At 42.0% G+C, this 17,782-nt stretch overlaps 1 protein-coding gene across 1 annotated transcript in view; it reads right to left on the bottom strand.

The window, feature by feature from the left end:
• Positions 1 to 17,782, bottom strand: part of prom1a (prominin 1a) — a gene marked incomplete at both ends in the record, with an annotated part of 60,962 nt that overhangs the window by 21,960 nt on the left and 21,220 nt on the right. The window contains 3 exons of the mRNA XM_079167289.1: positions 9,590 to 9,795; positions 14,793 to 14,819; positions 15,328 to 15,386. Coding sequence (XP_079023415.1) covers positions 9,590 to 9,795; positions 14,793 to 14,819; positions 15,328 to 15,386 — 292 coding nt within the window. The remainder of the gene's footprint in view (positions 1 to 9,589; positions 9,796 to 14,792; positions 14,820 to 15,327; positions 15,387 to 17,782) is intronic.

The raw sequence follows: 17,782 nt of genomic DNA, 5'->3' as shown, positions 1-17,782 counted from the left end.
ACTTTGTGAAGAGGAGTGCTGCTGTGCAGCATCATCACATTTCTCTGTTATCAGCAACTCCTAAACTGACCCGCCAGCTCAACCCTGTGTTCAACGGCTGCATGGCTGCTTGTTGTTACTGCGTCTCTTTTTTGACCGCGGGGGACATTTCAGACGCAGCGTGAGAAGGATTTACCTCCAGCGACGTTGTAAAAGGGCTGTAATTCCTGTTTGAGCGAAAGCCAAATGACACATGAAAGTCTCCCGCAGGGCAGAAACCCCACAACAGCAGATGAAGAAGAGCATCAAACTAGTGCATGCAGTGCCCCGGTATCTAGGCCACTACTGGGGGCTGAGCAGCGAGTGTTACATGGTCTGGTGGCTCCATAGCTTTTTACAAACTCGCAACAATGGCCCGCATTCAGCGCGGTGGTGGTCGGGAGGCTCGGGCAGTCTCCTCCCTGCTTTCACACTGCTGGAACTGTACCTCTATTATCCTGTCACTCAATTAGAAAATTATAATGTAGTCATTGTAAGAATTCTAAAACAACATTGCTAACTAAATGGTGCTGTGCGGGAACTACTTTTATTGCGATGACTTTTTTTTTTTTAGACCTACACCAGAGTATCGCCTATAAAACTTATTCAAAACATTCCATTCACATCTTTGAACATGAGAAGAATTGTATAATCAGCCTGACATCAGCGACCTGTATTCAAAAGCTCCTGAGAGACGGATAGCATAGAAGCTTATTTTTCTTATGAATTTGGGACAATAGATGAGCTGATTACAGGAGTACATGCATGAGCAGAGTAGAGTGCATATTATAATGTGCAGCCTTTCATTCTATTCTGCCACTTCTTATTCCATATTTCCTCTTTTTATTCAACAGTATACACTCCTATTAAAGTCTTTATTCTATTAAGCCCCTATTATATTTAATTTAGCCACCGTTTATTTCATCTAAGCCTCCGGTTAGCTTGTTTATATTCCATTTATCTGCTCCCCCCCCTCCCCTCAACCAGCCATTGTTACATCCCTTTTATGCACTGTTATGTTTGTCTTCCCAGAGCTTGCCAGGTCACGGTCTGAACTCGGCTTCCCAGTGCAGCGTTGTGTCCTATAAAGAATTTAACCAGACACTGAGAAGTTGTGACTCCGGGGCCTTTCGCTCCGGGCGTAACAGCCCAGTAAATATGATGCTATTTTGCTCTGTTTTTCGTTCCCCTCATAAGGACGCCGTGTAGTTTGCCGTCTGTTCCATCTAAAAACTAGCCGCAGCGGTTTGATGGGACACAACAGACCATTAATTCCACCGTAAACAGTCCAGGAATGATACGAATACTAAACTGTGAGCCAAACAGCCGGTAGGGCTCAGGGCTGTGCAAACAGCCACAGAAGGTCACTGGAATACAGCAGTATTTAAAATACTCTACAGGGGCCAAAAGAAGGAGATGGTAGTGGTCGACTCAGTCTGAGCACTTGAGCAAGGCAACAAAGAAAAGTATAAATGATGGCAGAGGACAGGTTCAGGTTGAGGAATTTGGATTCTACACGACCAGCCGCTGTGTAGTTTTTGAGTCTTTTTAAATGAGCATATCAAAAACAGAAGGTGACACATTAGTTCTGCTCAGTAAATGCTCCCTGCAATGAATAAGGTTATGAAAAATAATTAACCTTCCAAACAAAAACTAATGGTGTGATTTAAAAATAAATGTCAGCTTTCCAAAACGAGAAATGACTGTAATTTACTCTGTAAACAGCAACTTCACAACAACGTCTTGCACTCTATTAAGCCTTGACTGATCAACATTTAGCTTTGTATTGAATCAGCTATTTAGCTCTCAGTCTGTAGCTACAAAGACTCTGGAGAACGACTTGAAGTGTAAAATCTTCTTTGGTGTCAGTGCTCAAAGTCTGTTTTCCAGGAAACTTAGAGTTCTGTAAAGTTAGAGACCGTGATTGGATTTAATAGCGTGGTCTCTTTCCCATTAAGTCGGCTCAGCATGGAGCAAACGCTGCCCAGAGGCCAGATGCATTAAACTCTGTGTAGATAAAAGTAGCTCCACAACGAACAATATGCTCATACGATCAATGTGGAGACTGCTCTCTGCTGACCAGCAGGGGGCGACTCCTCTGATTGTATAGAAGTCTATGAGAAAATGACTCTACTTCTCACTTGATTTATTACCTCAGTAAACATTGTAAACATGAGTTTATGGTCTCAATCTCTAGTTTCAAGTCTTCTTCAATACAGCATGATGTTCATTTAGTAAATGATGGTCCATTTAGAGTCAAATAGACCATAAAGCAGGGTATGCTTTAGGGCGGGGCTACACAGTGATTGACAGGTCTCTACCAGAGACGTATACGGCGTCACTAAGTCACTTTCAGTCAGCAAACCAATGGGTGACGTCACGATGACTACGTCCACTTCTTATACACATTCTATGGTCTGCTTCTCTACTTTGCACTCAAGTGTTTTAGATAACGACGTTTGTAGGACTAGTGATGTCACAGTGGAGAAACAAAAGGTTGATTGTGTTTCTGTGGACGTACAACAACCTAACCAGTATAGAAAGATAATTCCCAGAGATCCTAAAGAGGGAGTGAACAGAACTACAGAAGTGGCTACTGGCTTATAACCCCCCCCCAGCCCATCGTCACTGACAAAGAAAGCACCTTTTTAGCTGTAAACGACATCACCGAGCAGATTTTCCCTCTCATATCTTTTCTCTCTCTCCTGTGCAACAATGTGCCACATCATCACTTTTGTAACACAAATGTCTCCAATAAATTCCAAAAGAAAGCCAGACCAAGCTGTGAGCATCCATTAGTTTCACTATGTAGAGTTCCCGTTAGACTGTATTGATTTGTGGTCGTGCACACCACCAGAACCCACGGACCATAAAAGACCCCGGGACGAGGGAAAAAATTTAATTAGTGAAGAATTAAAATGGATTCCAGCTATAAACCAGCAGAAACAAAACAGAAGAATCAGGATGATTAGTGTGACGGAGCTCTCTCCAGGAGATGTGATATATGATGGGATGCACTGGAAAAACTGACAGCGACCTCTCTGCTTAATTAGCTTGGCAGTGGTCTGTGTGAAGCTGCCATTGTGTGGCGTCTTCGTGCTGGGCAGCGATCATGCGTGTGTGCGTGGACGTCATGGTTTGTGGACATGGAGAAAGGTTCATTAAAGGAAGTTCAACTTCTCCAAAAACCTAAGACTAAAAGCTCAACACAGAGAATTCTTGCATTGACGTTAAAGTTATTCTAACACATTTAAACTGTGTCTTCTCAGTATCTTCATTAGTTGCTGTAGATGTACATTAAAAACATTTAAAATGCCGTCACTTTTGCTACGCGACGTTTCATTTTGTTGACTGTAACTGCTCCAAAACTCAGGCTGAGCCCCCGGAAATGCACTCCACGTGACGACAGCCGAGTAGCTTTGACATTTAGTCAGCAAGTGACATCTCCGTAGTCATTGTGGCTTCCTTCATGACAGAGTGAAGCTCATCTCACTATTAATGAATCCCCTAAAAATAGGCCGGCATGTGATGACTCCCGGCGGAGGCTGTTAACTGAGCGATGTGTGTGTTACAGGAGGAAGTGTGGGAGTGTGTGTGTGTGTGACCGATTTGTGCGCCTGTTTTTTTTTTGTGTCTGAAAAAGTGTGTTCATGTATTTTTGTCAACAGCCAGAAAGTGACTGAGAGGTGTTTTAGTATTACTAGATAGTTTCGTGGCGTTTCGTTGAAGTATCAAATGTCCCTTATTTAAAGTTGTTAATTGTTATTTGAACTAGAACATTGGATGACATTATATCTATTGTTTGTCTGTAGGCTGTGCTGCTTCAGTGTAATAACAAGTGGACCGGTGATGAAAAGAAGTTCCTACTCATTAATTGGGTCACTTTATTAATAATTCAGCAAAATTCTGTGCTAATATTTTTTGTCACATCAATAAGAGGGGAGCTTTATTAACCCCTGAAGGTCCATGCAGACTTAAGTAGTGTGAAACATACTGTCTGAAGGTCTTGGCTCCTTAAGAGGTTCTGTTTGAGCTCTATCATGTGATCAATCTTTAGGTTTCTTCATAATTCACTCTCTGGTTTTGCTCTTGAGGTTATGTATTGGCATGACTACCCACCACCTCATGTCACCTCTAAAGAGGAGCAGCTGCAATAGCAGGAGGGTTACAAAAAGCAAGGGCCATCGAAATCAGAAAGGTTCACGTGACAGTCAGAGAGCAGAGCAGACAGTTGGACGTCTGTAGACATTAAAACGGGATCAGACATTTTACCGACATGACACTGAACACAGCCTGAGGTCCTATTATCTAAATCACTAGCACTTCAAAGCAATATTATAAACAATCTTTTTTAATTCAGAATATACTACACATCCCCTTCAGAGAGCTTTACATCATGTTGCTTCTCTTATGCTTTATATGTAAACTAATGTTTAAATCGTTGCATACTGAGTCGATTCTAGCAGTGTTTTCCTTGTTCAATGGCAAACGCTGACTGTGGTGTTGCTGTGTGTTGGTCAGTGACACTGGTCACGCTCAGTAACATTACGTTCATAAGCTCTAGCATAGAAATATATATTGCATTTTTCTGTTTAGCAGATAACACTGGTCGTCTTCTTGCTTCTTTGTAGTACATTTTGTTTGTACGCCCTCTGGCGCCATCTGTGAAGGCTTGCTCTAAGGTGCCATGTGCGAGTATAAACAAAGCTTTAGGGTAGCGCAGGGTTGTGCGGCGGTGTGGGAGTGTCACTTAAATGGCCTGCTTTTGTAACATCATGTTGTGAACCTTAACCCATCTTGAAGGGCGGTACATGGCAGGGTTGTTCAGCTCTGGAAAGGTCATCATCACAGCGGCGATCAGTCTCTCTTTTATCTCCCCAGATGCTGGAATGCTACAATGCTACATGGTGAACATGGCTGTTCTTCCTGTGGGCGTCTTGCGGTACGAGAGGCGCTTATGTTTTTGCCAACGTCGAGTCGCCAACAGTTGATTCTGTTTTATTTACATCCCTTATGGTTCCCACAGCCTCGACGTACTGCCTACGTTCAAATGAATGCCGTTTTTCGCTGCGACGCCTGATCTGATGCGATTGCCGCCTCAGAGCCTCAACTGACTGATTAAGATTTAAAGTGCAGGGTGCTGAGTGCTCAGTTCACTGCAACATACATTAGCATTAATTAGAACCCATATGATTAGCATGAATTGCTAACCTCATAACGTTGGGACCTTTTGTGTTTAATAGTTCTGGACACCCAGCGACTTAAATAGACTGCTGAAATGCATGCTGGGTAACCACACGAGGCAGGGGTCTTCCACTTGAACAGAGGGAAGGATCTTCAATTTGTCATTTTGAATGAATCCACGCGTGTGGATTCGGAGCTGATGAGTGAAGACTGCAATAGCCACTGCTGTTGATTTAATAATGTCCTGTGTGGTCTTTTGATAGCTGACAGGCCTGATGCAACATGCCGTGTTACTGCACAGTTCATGTATTTATGCACGAGATAAGATGTTATACGCCAGTAACAAACACACATGGGCTGGCGGGACAGATGTTGTTCATTTAAACTACCACAGCACCCGTGATCACATTCACATGAGGATCAACGGAGAGCAAATATTGAGATTTGATCGTATAGAAAGTAAATGGATCATCTGCCATTCCTGTGATACAGTCTTTCCAGAAGAAGTCCTCTACGTCCTGTATTTAGACCAGTCATTATGAACTCGCTGTGCAGCCAAGCGTCGTTCAAAGCTACAGACACTTATTTTAAATCTGTGGTTATTTTAAAATAGTGGAGCCAGAGTTTCCCCCAAGATAGCGCCGGACGGCATGCTGGGTACAGCTCGCCCTCCGTCTCTCGCTACATTAGATTCCAGAACAGATGAAGAAAGGGAGAACGGAGATCTATGGGACATATTTATAAGTTTCTAAGTGTCTTGCTGAGGACCCAATGAAGTGCATTGTCCAGTGTTAGGTTTGGATGAGCGGAGAGAGACCAAGCAGGCGGCCCGATCCGAACAGGCGCGTTTTAAACGGACACTGCACTAATGTATGAATGTGAGTAAATGACGCACAAGACATGAAGAATATTCACATTTGATGAAGCGCACCGCAGCCTTTAAACACACGAGGTCTTGGCTTCAGATATTTCTCTGCATGTAGTGTGAACATCATAATAAGAGGGTCTTGTCATCGCTCAAGATACTTTATAGGAGTCAAAATGTATTCATATTAATGCAGATCTTCATTAATATGCACCAAATAGAAAACAAAGCATAAACATATCCGATGTTTTGAGTAAATTGGGTAATTCAAGTTATGTAATTCTGGCTTCATCAGACCAAACATAACCGGGACAAGGCTGCAGACGTTCATTATTGCTGCATCATCACTAATACTAACGACTAACAATTCCAGTTCATCTCACATTACACTTGTGTCTAAATGGCTGTTTCTGTGACGCTAACATGTTTCTGGCTGTGTATAGAAACACTTATGTTTCTTAATCAGCCACAGCGCCGTGTGCCAAGATTAATAGCTCTGAAAGAAATCAGTCTAATGTAATTAGATAGCGCGGTAATTTGAGGATTTGCAATTAATGCCGGGCTTGTTAATCAGGTTGTTTATTTCGATTTCAAGATTCATTCACCTGCTTTCACCTGCGGAATCAGAGTGCTGCCTTTATCTGGTTCTGATTGAATTAATAGTGTTTTTGTAAATGCACTGATTGAATCTACAAAATCCCATTTATTCTGACAAAGCTAAATGTCTGCCTCTAACACATAAGATACAGAATGAACTCTGTCCTGAGCTTCGCATCTGCTGTGCGTTTTGGTAGATTTCATCACAGAGCCTCATTGCAGGAGTGTGTGCATTTTTCGGCATGACTTGCATCCGTGTGAGTCAAAACCTTCCAGCACTGCTGTGACCCAGTGAACATTATTCATTCATGTTTACAACCACAGCTTTTTGGCAGCTCCTCCGGGATTCGACCCTGCCACTTTCAGAGTAAAGGGGTGACGCAAGAGGTTTAGTTTTTCATCTCGTCTCCTGCTCTGATTCTGTCACGTAAACCTCATGTAAAATATTACGACAATAAAACTATTGCGCTGATTCTACCCAAATATAGAAATATAAAGAAAGGTTTTAATGCCTCTGCAAAATATAGAGCAGCTAGAACAGCCAGGTAAGTTTCATCACTTTAATAATGCAGCCTTCAAAACCAGGTTCCATATTACAATATCACGGTATCCAAACTCTAAGAGGATATCTGGTGTCGTATCATGATATCGATATGATATCAATACATTGCACAGTCCTAAGTGCTGGTCATGTGTTAGGGGAATAAGATAAAAGGGTTTTATTGGGTGAAGAGCATTAAGGTGAGAAACAAGTGGAAGCATTGTAATGTCATGAGGGAGTGATCGTTACTTGTAAAACAAGGATTACTTGCAGAGTGACAATAGTAGTTTATTGACCGCTGTACAGTCTGTCCTAAACGTCTGTCAAAGAATGTCCTGGTGTGATAAAACTCATTTTGTTTTTGGCATCTTCCCCCTCCTCTCTTATCCTCAAACATGTTATTGTCCTCCCCCCCCCTCGCTGGGTGTCTCTTACCCCTCTCATTCCGATGTCAACACTTCTTGGAAAATACCCATCACCCCGGCCACTCCTCTCTGCCTCGCTGTTAGCTTTCTAGTGGCGGTAAAAAAAAAAGCCGCTTGGGCTCGGTGCTCATCACTCTCCCGCCTGTAATTGCTTCATTAGAGCCTCTGCAGCGTTTCTGCCTGGTAGCTGGGGAGATTTAATAAGAGCTCCGAGGATGCTCTCAGACTCTCGCGTCTGGGCTTCTAGGATATTGCCTTGGAATTTCTAATAGCCGGGCTTCGTTCCAACGGAGACAAAAAGTCAAAGAACATCAAACTAAGTACACTCCTGGATCCCTTCTGTCCTAATACGAGAGGCAAACGCAGCTCTCCCCAGCCTTTCCTGCTGTGGCTGCATCCCCAGCGGCTCCGGCTTCTTCTACCGCTGAGACTAAACAGAGTGGAGAGAGGGTTGAGTTTCCTCTGGTCCATTTTCTGAAAGATGAGATGCAGGAGAGCCACATAATGTAAGAGGCAGAAGAAGCACAAAGTAAACCTAAAGCTTTGCTCCCAAAACACGTTTTAACCCACTCCTTTAGACGATTCAAGTGGTGTGTTCTGATGTCTTTTTAGCATTTAATTACCATTTTGTGTTTCTCTGTTGAGCTGCAGTGGTGCATATCCATAATTTATGACAGAAATATACAGGTGGATTAAAAACTGGTTATTTTTAGGCTGCTCTGAACATGCTCTGTAGCTTTCAATGTACTGTGCACAAAACTTTGGGTTTTGCTTGGTCACGTCCAAAATAATTCACTAAAATAGAACTTGCTCTGGAGAAGTCTGGAGAGTTGGGTCCATTTTAAGGCAACTGCATAAAGATACGTTTTAAAACACTCTAATAAGGAATGTGGAAGTTCAGCAAAGTCATGACATTCTCTTACAGTCATATTACTTCAAGGACAGGCTAATGTCCTTGAATGCTGCCTGTTTACATGTAAAGTTGAACCAAACACTGTCTGTACTTGATAGCAGATGATAAAAGCCGTGGTCCAGGTAGAAACATTTCCAGTCCAGGAAATCAACCTATTTCCCTCAATTTTCCAACATCAACAATTTCACTTCATGCTGTTTCTCTTCACGACCATTTCTCATTTGCCAAGGTGTTGTCTCTGGAATATTAAGGGAATGCACCCTAAGCAACTGTAGCAAAAAGAAATAGCATCTGAAGTCACGATCTTCCTGCTGGCCTGTTTCCATGTATAAAATATGAATAAAATGTATATTATCTCAGTTTCTGTGCTGGAAATAGCAGGAGGTACTATCTATTATATTCATAGATTACAATAATTAATCACAGTTACTACAGTTTGAAACAGTAGGAATGTAGGAATTCATTTCTAGTGCTGGATTCACTGCATTTCCCAATGTGCACGTATAATGTGTGAATGACAGCTGGAGCAGTTAATAATAAAGCCTGGAGGCAGAGTAGGTATTATACAAGAGAGCCAAGGAGAACAGGAAGGTGTAGAGGTGGAGACCATTTAAAACACATGATACATACTCGTATAGATTTGATTTATTCGTACTTTAGCCGAGCGTTGATGTGAATGAACACAGTTAATGAAAGCTCTGTGTGTGTGTGTGTGTGAATCCCCCTGCAGATAATGACCAGTGCTTAGACTGAATAAGTATGAAGGGTGCTGCCACAAAGTATCTACGGTAGGAAATTACTATATATAGCAAACAGCATGGGGGGGATGGGGAAAGCTGATGACCGCGCGTGTTTGTGTGTGAAACAGACTCACAAGATGACCAGAGGTGCATGCGTGACCACTGTGTTTTTGCCTGAATGTGTGTGCATGAGCACAACACTAAGAGACCGAGGTGTAGCTTGCATTTAGTTCCAGTGTGCATGATGTGCACATACTGTTTGCACCAGAAAATACCCCTGTGTGTGTGTGTGTGTGTCATACTCACGTGATGACCAGTGAGGTGGAGAAGAGCAGCGTTCCCAGCAGGCCACGCTGGCAATCTGCGTTCTTCCTCTGGCGCTGGTGCATCTCGCCGCCGCAGTTGTCACAGCAGCGGCACATGCAGAAGAAGATGCCGATTATCGGCACCAGAACGGCGAACAGCAGGCCGACCGCCGCACATACTACGAAGCCTATCTCGTAGTAGATGGCCTGTGGTCAGCGGGGAGGGGGGATGAGATGAAGAACGAGGGACAGTTTATTCAGGAAACGACATCAGAGGTGGGAAGGGAAAAGAAGGGAGATGAAACAACAAGAATGGCAAATGGGATGGAGGGTTTGTAGAGCGAAAACAGAATTGGATGAGGAGAGGTGAGCAGATGAGTTGGGGAGTGAGGGAGAGAAGAAGGGATAGATTAATAACGGCATAAAGGAGAAGAAGGGAGGACACACACGAGGAGGCAGAGGATAAAAATGAGCTACAAATCTAAAAATATCAAGACGGATCCCACCGCTGGAAATTCTCTCTCTACTCTTTGTCCAAAAGGGATTTGTGGTTAAACAATAGAAACACGTTGCGTAACACTACTCAGTGCCGGAAGAATCCTTTCTTTGTAATTCTTAAATACTACGAGTCAATTCAATGCACGGCTCCTTAACTACATTATTACACAACGTAAATGCCAAGACTCTCTTTCTTCAAACCGTTGAGGGCGACAACACTTTTCTCACATACAGTACCACTGTGAGCCGGTTGAGACTTACAGTAGCTTAAGCTTAACGTTTCTTTTTAACATAAATTTCCAATAAACTGCAATATGCACTGAGAGGATAGCAACACGTGAAGGATGATGGGAAAATACTCAAAGGAGTCAGAGCCATCCATGTTGCCCTGTGGTGCAGTTTTTCCCACTCTAATGAAGGAGAAAGAGCATTTCTGATGAAAAACCTGCTTCAATAGGAATGAACTACAAGGCAGCGAAAACCTTCCAGCTCCAGCTGTACGCCTTAGTTCCATTGTCCCATTATAAAGTGAGTTCATTTGGTACACCCAGATAAAACTAATGCAGTCTGATATAACAGCCATAGATTCTACCTGCATGGAGGTTAGAACAATTCGTCCGTCCCATTTAAGACTAGACCAACGATTAGATACATAAATATTCATCATAATCTACAGCCTCCAAAATGGCTATAAAGTAGAATCAACACATGAAGCATTGTGGGCCCGATCTTACCCAGCACAAAGCGGTGCACTGTGCAGCTCAGCTGTGCGCCCATCGGCGTCTTGGTCTAAAAATAAGGTGTGGTCCGGCACTAAAGAAAACCTTGTGTAAAGTACATGACGCAGTATTTTCCTGCTATTTAAAAGCCTCATTATTCATATAACAAGATGTGTTCACGACTGATGTACACGCTGCTTGCTTCATGTGGCGAAAGCAACTTCCTCGCTTGAATACTAATGTGACAGGTGCAGGCACACCTGGCTTTTAAAGTTAATGGGTGATGACACCCTGATTGGTTTAATTAATGTTACGCCCATGATTAATTAAGAGACTAAATACAACCCCTTGCCTCAGATTATGCACCACTTAATGAGCAGAAGTGGAGGAAGACATGCGCCAAATTCACTTAGATTTAGTGTGTCCCAATACATTGTATGTCAAATTCCGTATTCCGAAAAATACAAGGATGTTCTGCTGCATCCGGTCGCATTTTGTAGGTTGCAAGAGAGCATCCTTTTCTGGCCATTTTTACCCACAATCCTCTGCGCTATTAGCAAGAGGGTCAAAGTTTAAGGTGCAATGTTATGACGAAGTAGTACGTCCCAATTCAATGCTTAGAGCATGCAACAGCACGTAGTTTGTAAGGGCAACGGTGGTACGTACTAAAAATAAGATATTTGGAAGTCAGCAGAGAATCTATCGTGTGGTTGTTGTATTAGACCACATCAGCTAATTAACTGACAACTGCGTGTACATTACCTAACTTGTAACTTGACGGGACAAACTAGAAAATGGAAAGTTGTCAAGCTTAAGTCTTCTTTCCTATTTTTCCACCTTTTTTCCATGTACAAATATTTCACATGCACTTGTGAAATGCAGGTACAGTATCGGCAGTGAACAGTTCGACTGTTAAGAATAGTTATGAGACAGTTAGTAGGAGTGTAGTGAGGTCGTTATGGTGAGGAGCAGTAAGATTAGGATGGAGGAGAGAGCAGAGGAATGCTGACTGTCACATTCTTCTATATGAATACTCTGTATTTACAGTTTGTTCTGTATGCATTGGGATTGTGCTTTGCTTCTCAATCGTCAGCTTTGAACTCTGCACATCCGTCATCACAAAGCCTCAATAATCCTCAACTTTGATTGAATATTAGAAATATTCAAGGTGACTCGACGCAATTTCTTTCAAATTTGCCCAGATATATTGAGAGTTCAAATTGCTGCTGTTGGCAGGTTGTCAGTAGTACAGTACTCTTGTCATGTACCACAGTGCTCCCTGTTAATCTGCCCCGTTCTGAACCACACTCAGCGCGGGCTTTGGAAATTGGCAAAATTGAATAGGGGATTGGCCAATTCCCACACCGCATGTAACGTGTCACAATGATGTTCAATAGCTTCTCGTTATGAAAGGATCAAAGCGGGGCTGCTATCACCGCTCCTGAATGGACGAACCGCTCTCCCGGCTGATTCACACTAATCTTAATCGCCTCCATAAGTCAATGACCCTGCCTTCTCTGGAGACCTGCGGCTTTTCAGCTTTTTAACATGCAGGGTGAAAAGAAGTGGCTTCTGAACTCGTCAGAGAGGAGTATTCTTCTCTGGTTCATCCCTAAATCTCTGTGCAGAGTCTCAGGCGGTGGACATAATCCAACCTCCGAAAGTGTGTGTTTAGCTGAGTGAGGTTCCTGGATGTGCTATAAACATAGTTTATGACATGTAGGAAGAAAAAGACCCCAATCAGACCCTTTCTGACCTGAAAGTTACTGCAAGGAACTTTCATTTTGTGTCAATTTTGGTGGTCCACGTGGTTCAAGTGTTTCCGAGCACCAGATTCCCTTCAGGAAACCTCTCATTTTACTTCAGGAGTGACTGACAGTGGGCTGAATCCGACCCAATGGCAACAATGACAATTATTAAGAATAACTATATAGAAATAACCAATCTACTCGCTGATTGTCTGATTTACTTATGTAGGTCCTAAAGAGACGTCGGTATTCATTTGAGACGGTTTCATAACCAGTTAAAAGTTCCTCACAGTAACTTTAAAGATTACAAACAGCGAGGAAAAAAAGGCAAAGAAAGAAGAGAAACACTGAGCCTGTGTGTGTGTGTATGTGTGTGTGTGTGTGTGGTCTGCCTTCTAACAGCACCGATGTCAGCCCAGTTCTTGGGGACATTTTGCAAACTGAACATTGTCATTGTGCTTCTGGGCTCTGCTTGTTATTGGGTGAATCTTCACCAAAAAAAAGGTCAGAAATGTTTTATTTTTTTTCCACCATTCTTCAACAGCCCGCAGCTCTGACTATTTTTGGACTAAAGCTTTGTGTTAACAAATACCCAAAAGAAGAAGGTGACCTTCCAATAAGACCAAACCGGATGATGAGGTGGCATCATGTCTGAGTGCTGAAGATTTTAAAGTGACGACCTTAAGACCGGGTTGATTTCTCTCTGTGGAGTTGTGCTTAAAGTTTAGCAGTCTGGAGTCTTGAATTCTGAATTGACGTCATGGTTCTTTGTGTTTTCAGTACTTTCTGTTTGGATTCATTGTTATGCCTCAGATCCTGCTGCTTGATAGTGAATTGGGTTGGATGCCACTCTGGATCCACAAGGGACAACGTCAGGCTTTATTCTCCATGATGTCTTTTATTAGTTAGGAGAAGTGAAGACTGCAACAAACATCAAGCCTTTGATCACAGCTGGACTATTTCAATCCACTGCAATGAGGCTTTTATTCAAACCAAGACTACACCGGGACATTCACTGATTAACCTTCTACAATCAGGGAAATGATCCTCTCTACTCTGGGTCAAAATGATCTTTTAAAGCAGGACTGGTGTGATGTTCCTTTGTTTGGTGGAGACATACAGGAGATTGTATGTGAATTACACAAACCAATGAACCCTTTTGCTTTGATTTAATATGATGTTTGTTTGTTTATTTTACATAAACAATCAAGGGAATTAGCTCTTGTATGTATGTCATTGGATAACATTTCCATTTTGGGCTACGTAAATAAGGAAAGTTAATCCCTTTCTGCCCTTTAAAAGAAAAGGTTTGGTGTCAGTTTTGACTTGGAATTACTGTCTTTGATAAACCAGAGTCATGAATCTAATTCATCTAAAATCCATCGGCTACAGAGAGTCAACACTGTAGATGTTGACCTATAAGTGTGACTGATCTGTCCTGATTGACATTAACATTGGTTGTTTGAGTGTATTTTTAGGTATTGTCATTGTACATCACACATTTCAGGAGGGACCAGCAAACGGGTTATCTCCTTCTCACATAAGGTGCAATGTGATGTTCATGGTTTAGTTTTGGTTATTTCTTTAGCGATGTGTTTGAAGCTCTTTGCAGAACGCATGCGTTTACGAAGCTCTAAGAAGCTGTTGCATCGCTGTGTGTCAGAGGATCCACGTCGCTGTGTAGTAGTAAAATAATTCTGCCGACATCAGCACACAACAGATCAAGCGTTTGTGTTACGTGCTGGATTTCTAAGGGCCACAAGTCGCGAGCAGGAAACAAAGGATGCTATTTAACAATAAGCATACCGTAGCAGAGTCGAGGCAACGACATTAGTGTGAAAGAATATTACAAATGGTGTGTAAAACACATAGATTTCATTCTAGAGCACTGAAACTCTTCCTTTGTGATCCAGTCAGCATGTTGCTCCTCCAGGAAGCTGAAGAGATCTAAATCAGGACTTAAGTGAGACAGAAGATACAGTTTTGGTAAAGCTGGTGTTTGTAAGGTGGATAGGATGGCTGGGTGGGAGTCATAGGGCTGCACAACTAATCACAAGTATTCAAATGATAGAGCTGTTAAAATAAACAAAATAATTAGTAATATGGCAACTAAATTGTAATGAAGTTAGTAGTTTTAGCTGGAATTGTGCAGCCCTGGTGACTCGGGACAGTGGAGCATGATAAAATGAGACAACGGGGGGGATGGGTTTCACTGTGAAGTCCAGTGTGCAGACGTTACCTGAAGGGTCAGCACTATGTTCTCTGGCTGAGGGAGATCAGATCAGATGAAGAGGGCATGCAGAAGACAAAGGCAACGCAGCGTCAAAGAAAGAGCAAAGCCACGAAACAAAAACGTGGACGAAATAGAACAACAACATAAAAAGAGAAATCAAAGGATTCTGGCATGCTTATCCACATAGTTACATATTGAAACGCTGCACACAGGCAGCAAATTCTCCCATAAGTGAGAGGAAGGTGCTGAGCGAACCTTTTGATCTCAGGGAGTGAGAATAAAAAGAGATCTTTGGTTATCAAGGTTGTTGAAATCTAAAGTGATGTACCTCTCGTTAAATTCACAGGTTGTGCCAGTGAAAGAGATGGCCTCGCCTCGACTAGTAAAAGCTTTAACACCTGAGAAGTGATGGACTACGGAGTGTCTCAGAGGTACATCTCTTCTGTAATATATATCACCAATCCGAATAACATATTGCAACAACATCAAATAAAAAACATAAAGCAAAACAACCATTTTCACACACACACACACACGTTACCTTTTGATATTCCGTCTGAATGGCTCCAAATTTGTCTTTTGTCAGTTTGACAATCAGATCTGTAACGACACAGAGAAAACAAACGCAACATAAAAAGACTGCTGTTCTCTTCATGCATCCATAACTGCATTGTATGCATTTAGCATCTTTTATCTGCTCACACAGTGCGTCAGAAATGTAACCAGCGTTACTAAAACCAGCCTTGTGGGTTATTAGCTTGAAAAGGAAAAAGACTTCAGTAAATGACGGCTACCTTGAGGGGTAGTTTTCTGATGAAGTTATTTGTGTTGTGCATAAAGCTTATGACTGTATTTTACAACCTTATTCATGGTCATTTTCATCTTTTTTATATTACTAGTGAAGTGCCCGTTCAGTCTTTCTCAAGGACCGTTCACCCTCACAACCTCACACTCCACCCTCTGTTTCCTTGAGCAATACACTCGGCAAGCTTCAGTCGATCGGATGAACGGTTGTTGAGGATATTACTAATAAATATGTCCCGTATATCTGCGGTCTGTCTTTCTTTATCTGTTACAGAATGTCCTGCAGCGAGCTGTGCCCAGCATGGCGTTCGGCGGTGTAACAGTTAAACGTGGCCCTCTCTCAATACAATAGAATCGTCAACTATTTTGATGATTGATTAATTGGTCGGAAAAACAAAACCAATATTCTCTTTAAATGTAAATGGTTTCTTTACTCCTCTGTGACAGTAACATTAATATCTTTGAGTTGTGGTCAAGAAAAGACATTTGAAGACGTCATTTTGGGCTTTGTGAGACACTGATGGACATTTTCCCCCATTTACTGACATTCCTTCGACCAAACAACTCCATTAATCAAGAAAGTAATCGTCAGATTAATCAACAATGAAAATAACGTTAGTTTCAGCCCCACAGTGAGTAGATAACGCACTACTAATAAATATGTTCGTGGATCTCACTCGACTCTGCACTTCCTTCCTTCAGCAATACAGCCGTCAAGTGTGAAGTCGATCCAGTTATTGGTTGTCCAGAAAGTCTTACGGACGGACAGAGTCTGCTTCCATTTTAGTTCGACGAGCTTGTTATGGAAACTTTCCTCAGTCAGCTGCAGGAAAGTGCCGAATCTAGTTAATGTGAGAAATTATTGCTGTCAAGCTGAAGCTGCAAGTTGTCATCTTTGACAAGATGGTGTCAGGAAATTCAGAGCCCAACTCTTGACAGTGCAGTGCCCCTTCATCCCCATCGCTTCCCTCTGGGTTTAGACCGGGGCGACTCTGACAGAACTCCTACTTTATTTATTTCTGGCCTGACATCACGTTAGGATCCCGTTGGTGTCGTTGACATTCTGGTTTCTTCTGGATCTCAGCGGAGCTAACAGTGAAACTCTTATTTTCAGAATATGGGATTCTGGATGTAAAAGTCCTTTTTAATTCATAGTCATGAAAATTGTATTTTAGTAAACAACTAGCTGCTGCATAAAGAAAGAGAAAAGCTAATCGTTCAAACGTACAACGTGACCCAAAGAGCAAGAAAAGCATGAATAGCAGTAACGTCGTATGTTTAGATCTGTAGAATTAGCTGAATAAATGTAGCAGTTTAAATGATCATTTCTTTTTATTTTGAGCTCAACGATACGATGCAATATTTTACCTGATTCTAAAGCTAAACGGTTAGAACTGTGTGGCTGTGAATTACATTCTTTCTGTAACGACAACCGTTAAGGCAACTTCAAAGAAGACGGAAACATTTAAAATGGATACTGCAGATTCATAATCTTAATCCAAACTACCAGATGGGAAAAACACTTAAAGAACTTGCAACTGACGTGGTTCTGTTCACATGATACTGTATTTTCGTTTCATTTTGAAACTGTGGTGGGAGAAATTATACTATGGCGGTCTGCCGTCTCGTTATTAAATGGGAAACACTGATTTTTATACTAAAATTATTTAAAAAAAATGAATGAACTAAATCAGTTGTTCTGTGTCTGTATGGGGGAGCGAGCTGCCTGTCCAATATAATGGAGACACTGAATAATAGTTGTTCTTTAAGGAAAGTGTCTGAAAATATCACTTTTATTGTTGCAAGTAACTTTTCAACAATTCACTTCTATTCAACCCACTTAAACAATGGAAATCATACAGACTCAACCCAAACAAATGTATTTCCCATCAAACACCGCTCGTCTCTGTTCTCTTTCACATCTACACCTGGAGCAGCGCCGGCTGTGACTCATCACACAATGATGACAGAGACAGCAAGTCTTCTCAGAGGCAATCAGGCTCCAGAAATAGGACGCAAAGGACACGAGGGCTTCTTTTCTCCTCCTGCAATGCAGTAGGAGTTTCTTTCTCTCAAGGAAGAACATATCCTGCAGATAAATGTTGACAATAATTGTTTTAATTCATCACAAACAGGCTGATGATCCCTGCCTGGTATTCAAAGCATTAGATTTGTTTTAATGGGGGGGCGCT

The sequence above is a fragment of the Pholis gunnellus genome, assembly GCF_910591455.1.
Source record: "Pholis gunnellus genome assembly, chromosome: 10".
NCBI classification, from domain to species: Eukaryota; Metazoa; Chordata; class Actinopteri; order Perciformes; family Pholidae; genus Pholis; species Pholis gunnellus.
This window is presented reverse-complemented; position numbering and strand designations above follow the sequence as displayed.